Below are 16,342 nucleotides of genomic sequence, written 5' to 3' on the forward strand. Positions count from 1 at the left end.
TTTACTTAACTACTAAAAGTGATTGTCAGACAGCATAGGCAGCAGCTGTATAGAAATGAAATAGTCAAATAAAATACAGAATTGAAATATTTTATTATAGTATCATAGAATGAATGATGATTAATAAGCAGTAATCTAGTCACTACCAACATTGGACTTCTGTTTTATTTTGTATAGAGCTGAGATGACATAATTAAATAGTCAAATAAAATGTAATGTAATATATAGAACTGTAATATTTTATAGTAAAGTCATGTAAATAAATGGCTAATAAGTTATAAGCAGTCACTACCAACATTGGACTTTTATTAATTGTTTATTTAGTGTAACATCATTCAACCCACAATGCATTTAAGGTAAAAACATTTTTTATTTATTTTTTTAAACGACCTCAAAAAGCACTAATCGCTCAGCACTAATTACAGCTGGCAGCTGCTTGAAATACACTGACTTGTTTGATGGAGAGCCTCCTCAGTTTGTGAACTCTGCACTCTAACTTAGAAAGGTATATTACTGTAATAATTACAATGCATTTATTTTTTTTTACTTGGGAGGGGGGGGGGTGAAAAAACTGATGCAGATTAAAAAGTAATCACTTGTGCTTAAACTAAAACAACCTCAGAGGCAGTTTTAAAAAAAGCAGAAAGAGGGCAGTGAGATACATGTAGCACTTTCAGCAAATAAATGAATTGCTGTGCCTTAAATGGAATCTAACAGCCCAAGGCACAAAGCATGACAGGCTTGTTAGTAGGTTCCTCTGACATATAGAGGAAAGCCTTTACCAAGAGTACCGTGATGAAGGTTTCTCCAAGTACCATGACAATCACCACCAGGGGAAATAAATAGCATTCTTTATAAAAATGACTTGCTAGAAGAATGCTCAGTACAGTGTTGGACAAAGTCTGTTCCTTGGAGAGAATGAAGCACAAGCAGTCCTCAGGTTCAGTGTCACAATGATCATTATTCTCCAAGGGGAGAATCAAACAAGCATGAAGCATCCAGTGGTCCACATATTGTAAGAACGCTGGTCAGGTGACTTGGACCCGTGAGTAAAATGAGTACAAGTAGTATTTGAAAACATTAAAAAGGCAATTGTCCGAATCAAGTAGCCGACTTCATTTACAAACTTAGGAATACTTACCATGACTAGAGTACTAGATAATCTTTGTCCTCTCGGGTAAGTTTGTGCATTTTTGGTAAAAGGCCACAGTCCACTTTGAAGGAAAAATGTGTAAAAAATTAAAAAGTTGCACTAAAAGCAGTCTAGTGTTCCTTTTTCCTGCATCCCCACCAGAGGGCAGAACTGAGGCATTCAAACATCTTCACTATCCCATGAATCCTGCCTATGGTGGAGTTTGTACATTTGTCAAGAGTCAATCTCATTGTGAATCTGACTGTAGCCGTTGGAGGGATCATGTTGCCGACAAAGCACAGCGAGCAGGAGGACGATAAGGAGGAAGAGCAAACAGCCACAAACTGCGAGTCCGATGACCACCTCTGATGAGACCAGAGAAGACAGTAGATATGACAAACACACAATATTAGTCGTTCCATGTCATTTCAGTAAGCCATGACACCCACCATCTCACCGTGTTCTGAAATAGCTCCTGCAGTTAAAAACATAAGCATTCTTGCAACTTTATTTTGTTGAAATATAATTTTATCTCTGAAAACAATTCAGCTAATTGCACCCAAAATTGGCCATTTTAAATAGATATAATTCATATATTTAATAAATATATTATCCAAATGGTCTCTTTTTTCCCCCTCTTTTCTAGGAGGTGGCTCAGCTTTAACATTGCCGATATATTGTAGCTTCCATCAATGTAATTGTCTGCATCATTTCCAATCCCCAATATATTATTTTTTAGGGGTAAAAAAAATAAATAATATACATTCGTTCAAAAGTTGAGTCATTTAGAATTGTCCTTGTTTTTGAAAGAAAAGCACATTTTTTGGTATAAATCACATCAAATTGATCAGAAATACAGTGAAGACATTGTTAATGTTGTAAATTACTAGTGTAGCTGGAAACAGCTGATTTTTATGGAATATCTACATAGACGTACAGAGGCCCATTATCAGCAACCATCACTCCTGTGTTCCAATGGCACATTGTGTTAGCTAATCCAAGTTTATCATTTTAAAAGGCTAATTGATCATTAGAAAACTCTTTTGCAATTATGTTTGCATAGCTGAATACTGTTGTTCTGATTAAAAAAGCAATAAAACTGGCCTTCTTTAGACTAGTTGAGTATCTGGAGCATCAGCATTTGTGGGTTCCATTACAGGCTCAAAATGACTAGAAACAAAGAACATTCTTCTGAAACTTGTCAGTCTATTCTTGTTCTGAGAAATGAAGGCTATTCCATGTGAGAAATGGCCAAGAAACTGAAGATCTCATACAACGCTGTGTACCACTCCCTTCACAGAACAGCGCAAACTTGCTCTAACCAGAATAGAAAGAGTGGGAAGCCCAGGTGCACAACTTAGCAAGAGGACAAGTACATTTTGAATGTCTAGTTTGAGAAACAGACGCCTCACAAGTCCTCAACTGGCAGCTTCATTAAATAGTACCCGCAAAACACCAGTCTCAATGTCAACAGTGAACAGGCGACTGACCTAGGCAGAGTTACAAAGAAAAAGCCATATCTCAGACTGGCCAATAGAAATACAATTTTAAGATGGGCAGAAGAACAGACAGTGGCCAGAGGAAGCTTGGAAAAAAGTGTTATGGACAGACAAATCTAAGTTTGAGGTGTTCAGATCACAAAGAAGAATATTCGTGAGACGCAGAAAAAAATAAAGATGCTGGAGGAATGCTTGACGCCATCTGTCAATCATGGTGGAGGCAATGTGATGGTCTGGGGGTGCTTTGGTGGTGGTAAAGTGGGAGATTTGTATAGGGTAAAAGGGATCTTGAAGAAGGAAGGCTATCACTCCATTTTGCAACGCCATGCCATATACTGTGGACGGCACTTAATTGGAGCCAATTTCCTCCTACAACAGGACAATGGCCCAAAGTACAGCTCCAAACTATACAATAACTATTTAGGAAAGAAGCAGTGAGCTGGTATTCTGTCTATAATGGAGTGGCCAGCATAGTCACGAGATCTCAACCCTATTGAGCTGTTTTGGGAGCAACTTGACCGTACAAAGAGCCCATCAAGTCAATCCAACTTGTGGGAGATGCTTCAGGAAGCATGGGGTGAAATCTCTTCAGACTACCTCAACAAATTGACAACTAGAATGCCAAAGGTCTGCAAGGCTGTAACTGCTGCAAATGGAGGATTCTTTGACGAAGGCAAAGTTTGAAGGAAACAATTACTATTAAAAATCATAATTTCCAATGTATTTTTCAACTAATTTCATGTATGTTTTCATGGAAAACAAGTGACCCCAAACGTTTGAACGGTAGTATATAACATTCTACTGGTTATAATAATTTTGTCAAATAATTTAAAGTTTTGAATCCGGTGACGTTTTGCATGTCAATTCAGAAACCATGTGCCATGGAATCGGTACAGTGCCTTGCAAAAGTATTCATCCCCCTTGGTGTTTTTCCTATTTGTAGCATTACAACCTGTAATTTGCATGTATTTTTTATTTGGATTTCATGTAATGGACACTCACAAAATAGTGAAATTTGGTGAAGTGAAATTAAAAACATGACTTGCTTCAAAAAGTTATAAAAAATAAAACACTGAAAAATGGTGCCTGCATATGCATTCAGCCCCCCTTTGCTATGAAGCCCCTAAATAACATCTGGTGCAACCAATTTACCTTCAGAAGTCACAATTAATTAAATAAAGTCCACCTGTGTGCAATCTAAGTGTCACATGATCTCAGTATATACGTTCTGAAAGGCCCCAGAGTCTGCAACACCACTAAGCAAGGGGCACCACCAATCAAGCGGCACCATGAAGACCAATGGAGCTCTCCAAACAGGTCAGGGACAAAGTTGTGGAGAAGTACAGATCAGGGTTGGGTTATAAAACATATCAGAAACGTTGAAAATCCCACGGAGCACCATTAAATCCATTATTACAGTGGGGGGAAAAAGTATTTGATCCCCTGCTGATTTTGTACGTTTGCCCACTGACAAAGAAAGGATCCGTCTATAATTTTAATGGTAGGTTTATTTGAACAGTGAGAGACAGAATAACAACAAAAATATCCAGAAAAACGCATGTCAAAAATGTTCTAAATTGATTTGAATTTTAATGAGGGAAATAAGTATTTCACCCCCTCTCAATCAGAAAGATTTCTGGCTCCCAGGTGTCTTTTATACAGGTAACGAGCTGAGATTAGGAGCACACTCTTCAAGGGAGTGCTCCTAACCGCAGCTTGTTACCTGTAAAAAAAGACACCTGTCCACAGAATCAATCAGATTCCAAACTCTCCACCATGGCCAAGACCAAAGAGCTTTCCAAGGATGTCAGGGACAAGATTGTAGACCTACACAAGGCTGGAATGGGCTACAAGACCATCGCCAAGCAGCTTGGTGAGAAGGTGACAACATTTGGTGCGATTATTCGCAAATGGAAGAAACACAAAAGAACTGTCAATATCCCTCGGCCTGGGGCTCCATGCAAGATCTCACCTCGTGGAGTTGCAATGATCATGAGAACGATGCGGAATCAGCCCAGAACTATACGGGAGGATCTTGTCAATGATCTCAAGGCAGCTGGGACCATAGTCACCAAGAAAACAATTGGTAACACACTACGCCGTGAAGGACTGAAATCCTGCAGCGCCCGCAAGGTCCCCCTGCTCAAGAATACATACACATTCCCGTCTGAAGTTTGCCAATGAACATCTGAATGACTCAGAGGACAACTGGTGAAAGTGTTGTGGTCAGATAAGACCAGAATGGAGCCCTTTGGCATCAACTCAACTCGCCGTGTTTGGAGGAGGAGGAATGCTGCCTATGACCCCAAGAACACCATCTCCACTGTCAAACATCGAGGTGGAAACATGCTTTGGGGGTGTTTTTCTGCTAAGGGGACAGGACAACTTCAGCGCATCAAAGGGACGATGGACGGGGCCATGTACTGTCAAATCTTGGGTGAGAACCTCCTTCCCTCAGCCAGGGCATTGAAAATGGGTCGTGGATGGGTATTCCAGCATGACAATGACCCAAAACACACAGCCAAGGCAACAAAGGAGTGGCTCAAGAAGAAGCACATTAAGGTCCTGGAGTGGCCTAGCCAGTCTCCAGACCTTAATCCCATAGAAAATCTGTGGAGGGAGCTGAAGGTTCGAGTTGCCAAACGTCAGCCTGGAAACCTTAATGACTTGGAGAAGATCTGAAAAGAGTGGGACAAGATCCCTCCTGAGATGTGTGCAAACCTGGTGGCCAACTACAAGAAACGTCTGACCTCTGTGATTGCCAACAAGGGTTTTGCCACCAAGTACTAAGTCATGTTTTACAGAGAGGTCAAATACTTATTTCCCTCATTAAAATGCAAATCATTTTATAACATTTTTTACGTGTTTTTCTGGATTTTTTTGTTGTTATTCTGTCTCTCACTGTTCAAATAAACCTACCATTAAAATTATAGATTGATAATTTCTTTGTAAGTGGGCAAACGTACAAAATCAGTGGGGGATCAAATACTTTTTCCCACCGCTGTATAAAAATTGAAAGAATACGGCACCACAAACCTGCAAAGAGAGGGCCACCCACCAAAACTCACGGACCAGGCAAGGAGGGCATTAATCCGAGAGGCAACGAAGACACCAAAGATAACCCTGAAGGAGCTGCGGAGATTGGAGTATCTGTTCATAGACCACTTCAAGCCGTACACTCCACAAAGCTGGGCTTTTAATGAAGAGTGGACAGAAAATAGCTATTGCTTAAAAAAATAAATAAGAAAACACGTTTGGTGTTCGCCAAAAGGCATGTGGGAGACTCCCCAAACATATGGAATAAGGCACTCTGGTTAGATGAGACTAAAATTGAGCTTTTTGGCCATCAAGGAAAACGCTATGTCTGGCACAAACCCAACAACTCCCATCACCCCGAGAACATCATCATCACAGTGAAACATGGTGGTGTCAGCATCATGCTGTGGGTATGTTTTTCCATCAGCAGGGACTAGGAAACTGGTCAGAATTGAAGAAATTATGGATGGTGCTAAATACAGGGAAATTCTTGAGGAAAACCTGTTTCAGTCTTCCAGAGATTTGAGACCGGGACGGAGGTACACCTTCCAGCAGGACAATGACCCTAAGCATACTGCTAAAGCAACACTCGAGTGGTTTAAGGGGAAACATTTAAAAGTCTTGGAATGGCCCAGTCAAAGCCCAGACCTCAATCCAATTGAGAATCTGTGGTATGACTTAAAGATTGCTGTACACCAGCAGAACCCATCCAACTTGAAGGAGCTGGAGCAGTTTTGCCTTGAAGAATGGGCAAAAATTCCAGTGGCTAGATGTTCCAAGCTTGTAGAGACGTACCCCAAGAGACTTGCAGCTGTAATTGCTGCAAAAGGTGGCTCTACAAAGTATTGACTTTAGGGGGGTGAATAGTTATGCACGGTCAAGGTATTTTTTTCTGTCTTATTTCTTGTTTGTCTCACAATAAAACATATTTTGCATCTTCAAAGTGGTAGTTATGTTGTGTAAATCAAATGATACAAAAAAATCTATTTTAATTCCAGGTTGTAAGGCAACAAAATAGGAAAAATGCCAAGGGGGGTGAATACTTTCGCAAGCCACTGTACATAAAAAATCTCTCTTCAACTATTTAGCAATTTGGTCTTTACTGCAGGGCAGTTCTTTACTTTTTCCCCCCTTCCCTTCCATTTGAGATTATTTAGTTTTCAAATAACCGAAAGTGAGCGGTTATAATCTGAATAAAGGGAAAAAAGGCCATTCTTGAACATGGGGTGAGACATACTAATTTGCTAGAGAACCAGTTTCGATTTAAGTATAACTTTTGTATGACTGATGCCTTTAGTGAGAGGTCTAATGTTTTAATATTTAATCATTTCTGCCCTCAGAATTCATATTCATTATATAAACAGGCCTGTTTAATTTATGTCCCATCATACATACTGGTATTAACAGGAAGTTATTGCAGCTTTCAACTTGCTCTTTAAAGTTGTAATAGTAGAACGCACAAGGTGCAATTTCGAAAATGGGTAGTGCATCACCTGTTCCTCTTGTCAGTCATTACATACCTTAGAGAGCCATTTATAACCTGTCAGAAATGTAAAAATCAACTAGCTCATGCCAGCTAATGTTTTTTAGCTAGGTTTTTTAACCCATAGATTTTGTAATGTTTGAATCACTCAAATATCTCATGAATACACACCTGGCAAAATGTTCTCTCCGGCAACAAGAGGGGTGTGAACAGTGTGTCATGAACCGGGCTTAAGCAGATAGACGAGGAGTGCACGGGGGGGAGGTGGGGCGTGGAATGTTCCCCAATGCTGGATGGGGGGCTTGAGTGAAAGAGTTTGGGAAAGAGTTTTTTTTGGGGGGGGGGGGGGGTCTATAGGTGGCTTTTGACAATTATTTTGAACTCCTTACTCATTACTCACAAAATAATGTTGACTGAATGCTTATCTTTTCCGTTTCTAACTACAGAAACCATTTCAGAACAATCTGAGACAGTGGGTGTCAAAATCCTCTTTCTTGTATCTTTTTAATTAAAGGGATACTTCGGGATTTTGTCCCTTTATCTATTTCCCCCAGAGTCAGATGAACTCGTGGATACAATTTTGCGTGTCTAGTATGAAGGAAGTAGGAGATAGCATTGGCTTGCGAAACTTACTAGCGTTAGCGCAATGACTGGAAGTCTATGGGTAACGCTAGTCAGCAACTTTTTTCAAACTGCACAGAGACATAAAAATGGTATCTAAGAGTTCATCTGACACTGGGGAATTAGATAAACGGCTTCTGCCAAAATCCTGAAGTATCCCTTTAAAGTGGAATGACCCTTACTCAACACATTCTATGACTTCAAGGCTCTTTATCAAATGGCCCTTGATACTATCATTCATACCTGTATCCTTTGTAGGAGACTCCACCATGCACTCCTTGTCCCAATCCTCTGGGATGGATGGTTTGGTGAGGCGCACAAAGTCCTCTAGGGGGCAGAAGAGGTCACAGCTAGGTACAGCCAGTTGGTAAGGCGCTCTTCTGGTGTCATTGCGGTAGAACATGGCCACTGTGAATGATCTAAAGAGGAGGTAAACTTTCTATATCAGACTGACAGCAGATCTCAAAATCGGATATATATATTTATTTTGAATGAATTTAGCTTATCCCAGATAATACAATATAACTACACAAAGCTTGGAATAGCTATTTGGGTCTTATTCCATCACAGTACAACCTACCCGTTGTCTTCCTGATAGAGTTCAAATATGTGGCAGGAGGCATAGGGCGGCTGCTTTCCATTGAAAATATTCAAACTCGACTGCAAAGCCACAATGGTGGTGTCATGCTGAAAAGTAACACAAAAGACTCATGCATTTGATTAGGGAAGGGCAACTTTGATGGGGGTGGGGGCCACACACACCAAAAAAATAATGAGGGGCCACAGTGGCTCGTCGGTATGCGTACCCACAATTACACAGCCCACCCTGCAATTCTACACATTTTGCCATGGGGCGGAGCAATGGCCCCACCCCGGTCGGTAATTCGGCCATGCTTACTACAAGTTTACATGACTGGCCACTAAACTAAATTACCACTCAAAAAATTGCTGACATGGGTTAATTGAGTGACCGCTGATGCACAACCAAATCTCAAAAGTCCACCTTGTGTATTTTATTATTCTAACTCTAAAGAGTAAGTTGAGACCCCGATTGAGTTCTCCTCCCCCAAAAATTGAAATTGATCCGCGGGCCTACAAAACAGGGGCCGCCGGCCGCATGGGCCACCAGTTACCCGTCCCTGCATTAGATTAACAATTTCCAGCAAACAGGCTAAAGCATCCACATAAAAAGGAGATCATGCACAAGATTTAAAAGCTTACCGCAGAGAGCATCATCATCTTCAGACGGCGATTAGAGTTGGGAAGTGCAGACTCTGAGATGTTATTTACAATGCTACCCAATAGGACACCTATTTGATGGAATAGTAAAAGCATGTGAGCAGTTATCTAGACAATTTGAGAAGATTTACCATCTCTTATCTCATTCCTTCAGTGCTATTGGCATTACATAAAACATCAGCTGACTTCAAATGGTGGGTGTGGGGTTAGTCTTATCTCGATGATGTGCAAAGTAGTTTAACCGTTTGGCTTAGTATGCTCAACTCAAAGATGTATGAGTGCATATTCAAATCTCTAGTCACTCTTCCATATATTTGATGGCCATATGAATAATTGCAATAACTAAACGGAGTGGCTGCCGATCCAACTTTTATGGACCCCTCTTCCCGACAGCTAAAAGGTCCCGAAGCTTCTGCGCATGTGCGGGATCCTCTACTTTACGCAGTTTGTGATCTACCCGTAGAGAACAGGCTACTCTGGCAAATGGTGAATCAATGTCTGCAAAAGCACAGAATGATAGTATTCTACATAACATAATTTAATACCATTGTATTGAAGTTACTGTAAGAAACGCCACCTCATTTCTTGTGTGATTTTAGGATGGTTGTGCAAATGGTCACATTTCTCACATGTGGCCAAGAATTTGTGTGAGGGTATTTTCTGTTAAACCTTAATAATGCTTTTGTACTAAAATAACTGTCTTTAAGCCTAGGCATTGGGCTTGAGTTAATTTCTTAAACAAACTCATAAGATAGAAATGTGTGCGCATTAATAGAGGCCTGTTCTAACTGTTCTGTGTGTGTAGAATGACCATGATGTCTGGGCACTCAGCCAAGACTAGACAGAAACGTACTGGTTCCTCTAAAGTTTACTCTGTCTCCAGTTAAGGTTATATCCTGCACACCAATGATAAAACTATTCTGTTTGGAGCCTGTTTATGGGAGAAATATTAATGTTTTGTGTGTGTGTGTGTGTGTGTGTGTGTGTGTGTGTGTGTGTGTGTGTGTGTGTGACCAGTACGACCATACATCATCTGGGCCGACAGTGAAAGGCACTTGATTGGCCAATTTGGGGGAACCGTTGAGCTACTATTAGAGGAAGGATGTCTGGAGAGACTTCCTGTCATTCTGGCCCCTATTGTCCTCACTCAGTTGCAACTGACTGAGGCAATCTTTTCAACCAGTTGTTTCCCCTCACACAGACAGTCGCGAAAGTATTCATCCCCCTTGGCATTTTTCCTATTTTGTTGCCTTACAACCTGCAATGAAAATAGATTTTTGGGGGGGGTTTGTATCAATTGATTTACACAACATGCCTACCACTTTGAAGATGCAAAATATATTTTTTTATTGTTTAACAAGAAATGACAAAAAAACTGAAAACTTGAGCGTGCATAACTATTCACCCCCCCAAAGTCAATACTTTGTAGAGCCACCTTTTGCAGCAAGTCTCTTGGGGTACGTCTCTATAAACTTGGCACATCTAGCCACTGGGATTTTTGCCCATTCTTCAAGGCAAAACTGCTCCAGCTCCTTCAAGTTGGATGGGTTCTGCTGGTGTACAGCAATCTTTAAGTCATACCACAGATTCTCAATTGGATTGAGGTCTGGGCCATTCCAAGACTTTTAAATGTTTCCCCTTAAACCACTCGAGTGTTGCTTTAGCAGTATGCTTAGGGTCATTGTCCTGCTGGAAGGTGAATCTCCGTCTCAAATCTCTGGAAGACTGAAACAGGTTTTCCTCAAGAATTTCCCTGTATTTAGCGCCATCCATCATTCCTTCAATTCTGACCAGTTTCCCAGTCCCTGCCGATGGAAAAACATACCCACAGCATGATGCTGCCACCACCATGCTTCACTGTGGGGATGGTGTTCTCGGGGTGATGAGAGGTGTTGGGTTTGTACCAGACATAGCATTTTCCTTGATGGCCAAAAAGCAAAATTGTTGTCTCATTTGACCAGAGTACCTTCTTCCATATGTTTGGGGAGTCTCCCACATGCCTTTTGACAAACATGTTTGCTTACTTTTTTCTTTAAGCTAAGGCTTTTTTCTGGCCACTCTTCCGTAAAGCCCAGCTCTGCGGAGTGTACGGCTCCAATCTCCACTGTGGAGCTTTGTAGCTCCTTCAGGGTTATATTTGGTCTCTTTGTTGCCTTTCTGATTAATGCCCTCCTTGCCTGGTCTGTGAGTTTTGGTGGGCGGCTCTCTCTTGGCAGGTTTGTTGTGGTGCCATATTCTTTCAATTTCTTAATAATGGATTTAATGGTGCACCGTGGGTTGTTCAAAGTTTCAGATATTTGTTTTTATAACCCAACCCTGATCTGTACTTCTCCACAACTTTGTCCCTGACCAGTTTGGTCTTCATGGTGCCGCTTGATTGGTGGTGCCACTTGCTTAGTGGTGTTGCAGACTCTGGGGCCTTTCAGAACAGGTGTATATATACACACTGAGATCATGTGACACTTAAAGTCCATCTTATTTAGGGGCTTCATAGCAAAGGGGTGAATACATATGCATGCACCACTACCGTTTTTTAAATATTTTAGAATTTTTTGAAACTAGTTATATTTTTCATTTCACTTGACTAATTTGGACTATTTTGTGAATGTCCATTACATGAAATCCAAATAAAAATATATTTAAATTACAGGTTGTAATGCAATAAAATAGGAAAAGTGCCAAGGGGGATGAATACTTTGCAAGGCACTGTACATAGGGTCACGTGTTTTTTCAGATGTTTGCATGGGATAACTTGACTATATAAGGCTTCGGTTACTCTTTGTACAGGAGGCTCTCACTCCAGTCGACCTACGTGTGTGGTGCAACCAGCATCCTTATTATAATACGTTTTTAATAAAAGTGATATTTTGATTATTGACTTTGCCTCTCCTCATTATTAGTTAAAGGTAGAATTTCCACCACATTTGTCTGTTCTATTCATTCCATTTCTATGCATTTAAACCTATCCGACAGGCAAAATCCAGATAGAACTTTTGAAAAACTGGCAGTTGGCATTACCTCCTTGGAGCCGGCTTTTCTCCTGATGCTTGTAGACCTCAAACATGATTTCAAAGCCAAAGTCCTTGAGCTTCCTCAGATCATCCATGATGTTAGGGGTTACCCAGTCAGGAGCGGTCATGTTGTGCCTTGCCTTAAATTACATGGATGGAGAATGAAAACTAAAAGCCCAATATAATCATGACACTGCATCAAGGTGAAATTACACAACAAGGTTTGTAAGATAATATAATTCAATCTACATGCTGTTGTATCTAAAGTAAAATAGCATGATATTGCTACCATTACAGTATAGAACATCGAATAAAACAAGGTTACCGAGGTAACCACCAATAAAATGAAAGTAGATATAGGCTACATTTCTTATTGAACACATTTCTTGATATACAAATTATTGTTTTGATCTGGCCGGAGACAATCTATGACCACATTGCTGCATTTGTGTCTCCCCAACCATTTCCAAATGTCTTTACATGGCAGGTTGATTTCAGCTGACCAGAATAGACTGACATATGACTTCCCGCACCTCTCAACAGTCACAAGGCTGAGTAGCCACAGCACCAGTTCACAGTTCTGTTTTCACTTTCATAAACCACTGTGGTTCCTCGCTAGCTAAAACGTTGGCTGTTGGAACATTTCACATACTAACTTAAAAGTTTAACATTCACTTAATCTGTATGATTTATGGCAAACTGTACGGTGGAAATTCTGTAACGTTTCGCAAAATATATTCTGCATGGATAGTAAGCAAAGTGATAAAACTGTAAGGAATTATAGCCATTATAGGTAATATAAGCTGCTTACCTCACAGAACAGGGTGTCATAGACACTCCAAACAGTCTCAATGTTGGTGTTCTTCAGACCAGTTCTCTCCTGTATCATTGTTATTAAATCCTGTAACAGCAAAGGACCAAACAATGATAATCTAGACAAGGGGCAGATCGTCAATCAGTGCCAGAAGAGTAGCGTTTTTTCAAAAATGTCTTAGTGGCAGAAAATTCATCTTGGGTCCCTGAGGCAAATTGAATCCTTGTGAGGAGGCACCCATGTCCAGAATTTCAAGACTTTAGGTCAAACGGGGTTAGGGACGGTACATTTCAAAGTTTGCATTTTCAATCACTTGTTATAGCGCCACCATCTGGCCAATCAGTTTCATTTGTAAATGCAGATCTCTGGCAAGATGCATAATTCACAGAAGTTTTGTCAAAATTGACCCAGAGCTGCCTTTGATATTGCATGTGATGAACGAAAATACAAATGTACTAACAGTTTGTGCCTCGCAAACCATAGACAGTTAATGAAAAGGTAATCACTTTTCATAGGAATAAGTCTCTAGCCTCATTAGCCAGTCTTCACCTTAATTTCAGTGACACTTACTTTGTATAGAAATGTCACGTTGAGGTACTTTTCTGAGCGTTCGGTCTCATTCATGAGGATTTTATAACGAGGGCAACCCGGAATGGGAAACGACAAAAGCTGAAATATAAATACATTTTAGATGGAAACATTAGTATGGAGGTAGCCAATAACTTATTCTTTAAAACAGAATCATATTCAGAATGTATTTTGTGGCAGCTGTCCATCTTTGGATGTCACCCAAGACCTCAGCACCCTGCTCACCCTCTCCTCAGCCTGGGGTACAGTGTGAACAGGAATAGGCTGCCACTCCAGTGTTGGGTTGAAGACCTGTGATCCATTGGGAGGGTAAAATCCAGCTAAGTTGGCCTCTGCACTCATCAAGGTCCGGTCATAGTCTGTGCTTCTCACAGAAATCTAGACAATGAACAATAGGAGGGGTAGTGGTTATCACTGAAACAAGATACTTATTTTTGCAGTTGTGGCTACAGCCTAGAGCTGGTTTTACTTACTTCAAGCCCTAGTGCATTGTTGGAAGAGAGTCCATTATTTGGACAGAGTGCACAGTTTGTTTAACATGGGCGATACACACAATATAATTTGCCAATCTTTATCTTCACTTTTCTCATTGAAATGATTGTGTGACAGAGATAGTTTCAACAAGGAACAAACCATAAATTACCTCACGTCGGTCATAGGTATCATTGAGAAAACCCTGATAGCGTTTCCGCAGCACCTGTCCCAGCTCAAAGTGCTGCCTCATTCCTTCCTGTAGGGATCATAGAAACGGTGTGCTTTTAGTACTTTTAGTGCTTCCTCAACACTCATTCTAGCTTGGGTAAAAGTTAGTTTGAGGTATCATTCCACTCCTTGTCAAGTTGGCAGGTAGCCTAGTGGTTAGAGCGTTGGAAGGTTGCTGGATCGAATCCCCAAGCCGACAAGGTAAAAATCGGTTGTTCGGCCAATGAACAAGGCAGTTAACCCACTGTTTCCCTGTAGGCCGTCATTGTAAATAAGAATTTGTTCTTAATGGACTTGCCTAGTTAAATATAAAAGCTAAACATGGCATTTGCATGACACTGAGTACAAGTAGTGGAATGTTAGCAAAGCAGGTTCTGGATTTTAGGCTAGTGTTATTCAGTCAAAATACATGTTTGGCCTTTACCTGCGAGAGCTGTCCAAAGCCCTGAGGCCAAGAGCTCTCCTGGTAGCGATCAGTAGGGTAGGCTTTGACAGGGGATCGGTCACCGTGACGGTAGAGCTAGGTAAAACATGTAATAGGATACAGACATAGTTCAACATTGAAAATCTATTAAAGTCACCCAAACATGATATTCTAGGTAAGTGACAAACGGGTTGGACTAGCTGTTCCATTTCCAGCAAAAGCAGCATAAATAAGTTCAGAGAAACCCACACCACAACTAGGCTAAACTCAATAAATGTGTATTTTGTCTTGCATTAACATAGCCACACTTACTAAAGCAAACTCAACATAGTAACAATCCAGTATCGTGGTTCATCCAATAAAAAAAGTCAATCTTATTTGTGACCTTAGTTAAAGTTACGTGAAATAGTCATTGGGGTCACACACTAACGTTAGCTTGTACAGACCTAAAACAGGCAACAGTAAATCCTTATTAGCTTAACGTTAGCTAGATACAAAGCACTAACTGTCCAGACTCGATATTGTTAACCAGAGCCAAGGCTAGCCAACAGCAGAACATGTTTTGCTAGCTATCGTTATTTCCTCTAGCTGTCGAACTTCAGCTAAACAAGTCAACTTGCATATCAACTATATACGATAGATAACTAGCATACTCACCACAGTTACAAATGTCAGTCTTCTGTCTCCAACAACTTTGCCTAACACAACGAACATTGTCAATAATAGCAATATAGTGGCGTTCATCTTCAACGGGTGGTCGTTAGAAACTGTACCTATAACACAACCATTCAGAATAGAGTTGTGGACACAAACAAGCTAGATAATAACTTCTTCGGTAGGGTTTATCGGCGGTTGGCATCCAACGTTATGGTGCATTACCGCCACCTACTGTACTGGAGTGTAGGCCAGAGACAGGGAGAAACGAAATCCTACCTGCCAACCCCTTTGCTCTTAAAAAGCTAACAAAATATTGGAGACTATATCTAATGATGTGCCTACTCAATATACTCTTTAAACTAATTTCATGTATCCCCTTCTCCCTCATACTATATCTCATCCTCTCTCTTTCCCTCCAATAATGTCCACACTGTATCAGTACATGTTCCACTGTCTCTGTTTCCTGGCAATACTCACATTTTCCTGTTGCTTTCCTATCACACGCAAGGCCTTATTCAACTGGCTGTGTCCCACCCTTAATCTTGTAAATATAGCCTCCTCTCTTCTGTCCCTCCCCAACTTTCCTCTGTACTTGAAATAAATGCCTACCATTACTATCTCTATTTCACTGCTCCTGCCATTTCCCCACCATCACTGTCGATATCATGCTTTTTGCCTCTGCCTTGCTCATTGAAACTACCACATCAACATCCCCACTACTTAGTGGTTGTTTAGCCAGTACATCGACTGCCTCGTTCCACTCCACTCCCACGAGCTGGGACCCATGTAAATATTATCTGTATACCCATTTATTTACTCCTGCCATGGGTTTGTAGCACCTCATAGGGCAGATTGTTTGCGACGTGATATAAGGAACTGGAGACTCCTTAGCACTGCACATGAATCCGAGCAAATAACTACACTTTCTGGCTTAACTTCCTCCACCCACCGCAAGGCCAACAGTATGGCCATCATCTCTGCCGTATATACAGCCAGATGATCTGTAATACGTTTCCTAACTCGCACCCCACATTCCTGCGCTACAAATGCTGAACCAGTACGTCCTGTCCTTGGATCCTTTGAACCATCTGTGTATATGGCCACAAAATTCTGATACACAGTATCCAGACGTCTCT

At 40.9% G+C, this 16,342-nt stretch overlaps 1 protein-coding gene across 1 annotated transcript; it reads right to left on the reverse strand.

Annotated features, from left to right (window-relative positions):
• Positions 1-297: 297 nt before the first annotated feature.
• On the reverse strand, positions 298-15,410 carry LOC106587103 (lysosomal acid phosphatase). The gene is made up of 11 exons (XM_014175099.2): positions 15,207-15,410; positions 14,550-14,645; positions 14,067-14,153; positions 13,649-13,801; positions 13,406-13,504; positions 12,833-12,922; positions 12,029-12,161; positions 8,993-9,081; positions 8,352-8,458; positions 8,015-8,190; positions 298-1,497 (listed from the first exon to the last, which is right to left on the reverse strand). The coding sequence occupies exons 1-11, from the start codon at positions 15,291-15,293 to the stop codon at positions 1,367-1,369; spliced, it is 1,248 nt and encodes a 415-aa protein (XP_014030574.1). The 5' UTR covers positions 15,294-15,410; the 3' UTR covers positions 298-1,366.
• Positions 15,411-16,342: the final 932 nt, after the last annotated feature.

The sequence above is a fragment of the Salmo salar genome, chromosome ssa26 (assembly GCF_905237065.1).
Source record: "Salmo salar chromosome ssa26, Ssal_v3.1, whole genome shotgun sequence".
Taxonomy (NCBI): domain Eukaryota; kingdom Metazoa; phylum Chordata; class Actinopteri; order Salmoniformes; family Salmonidae; genus Salmo; species Salmo salar.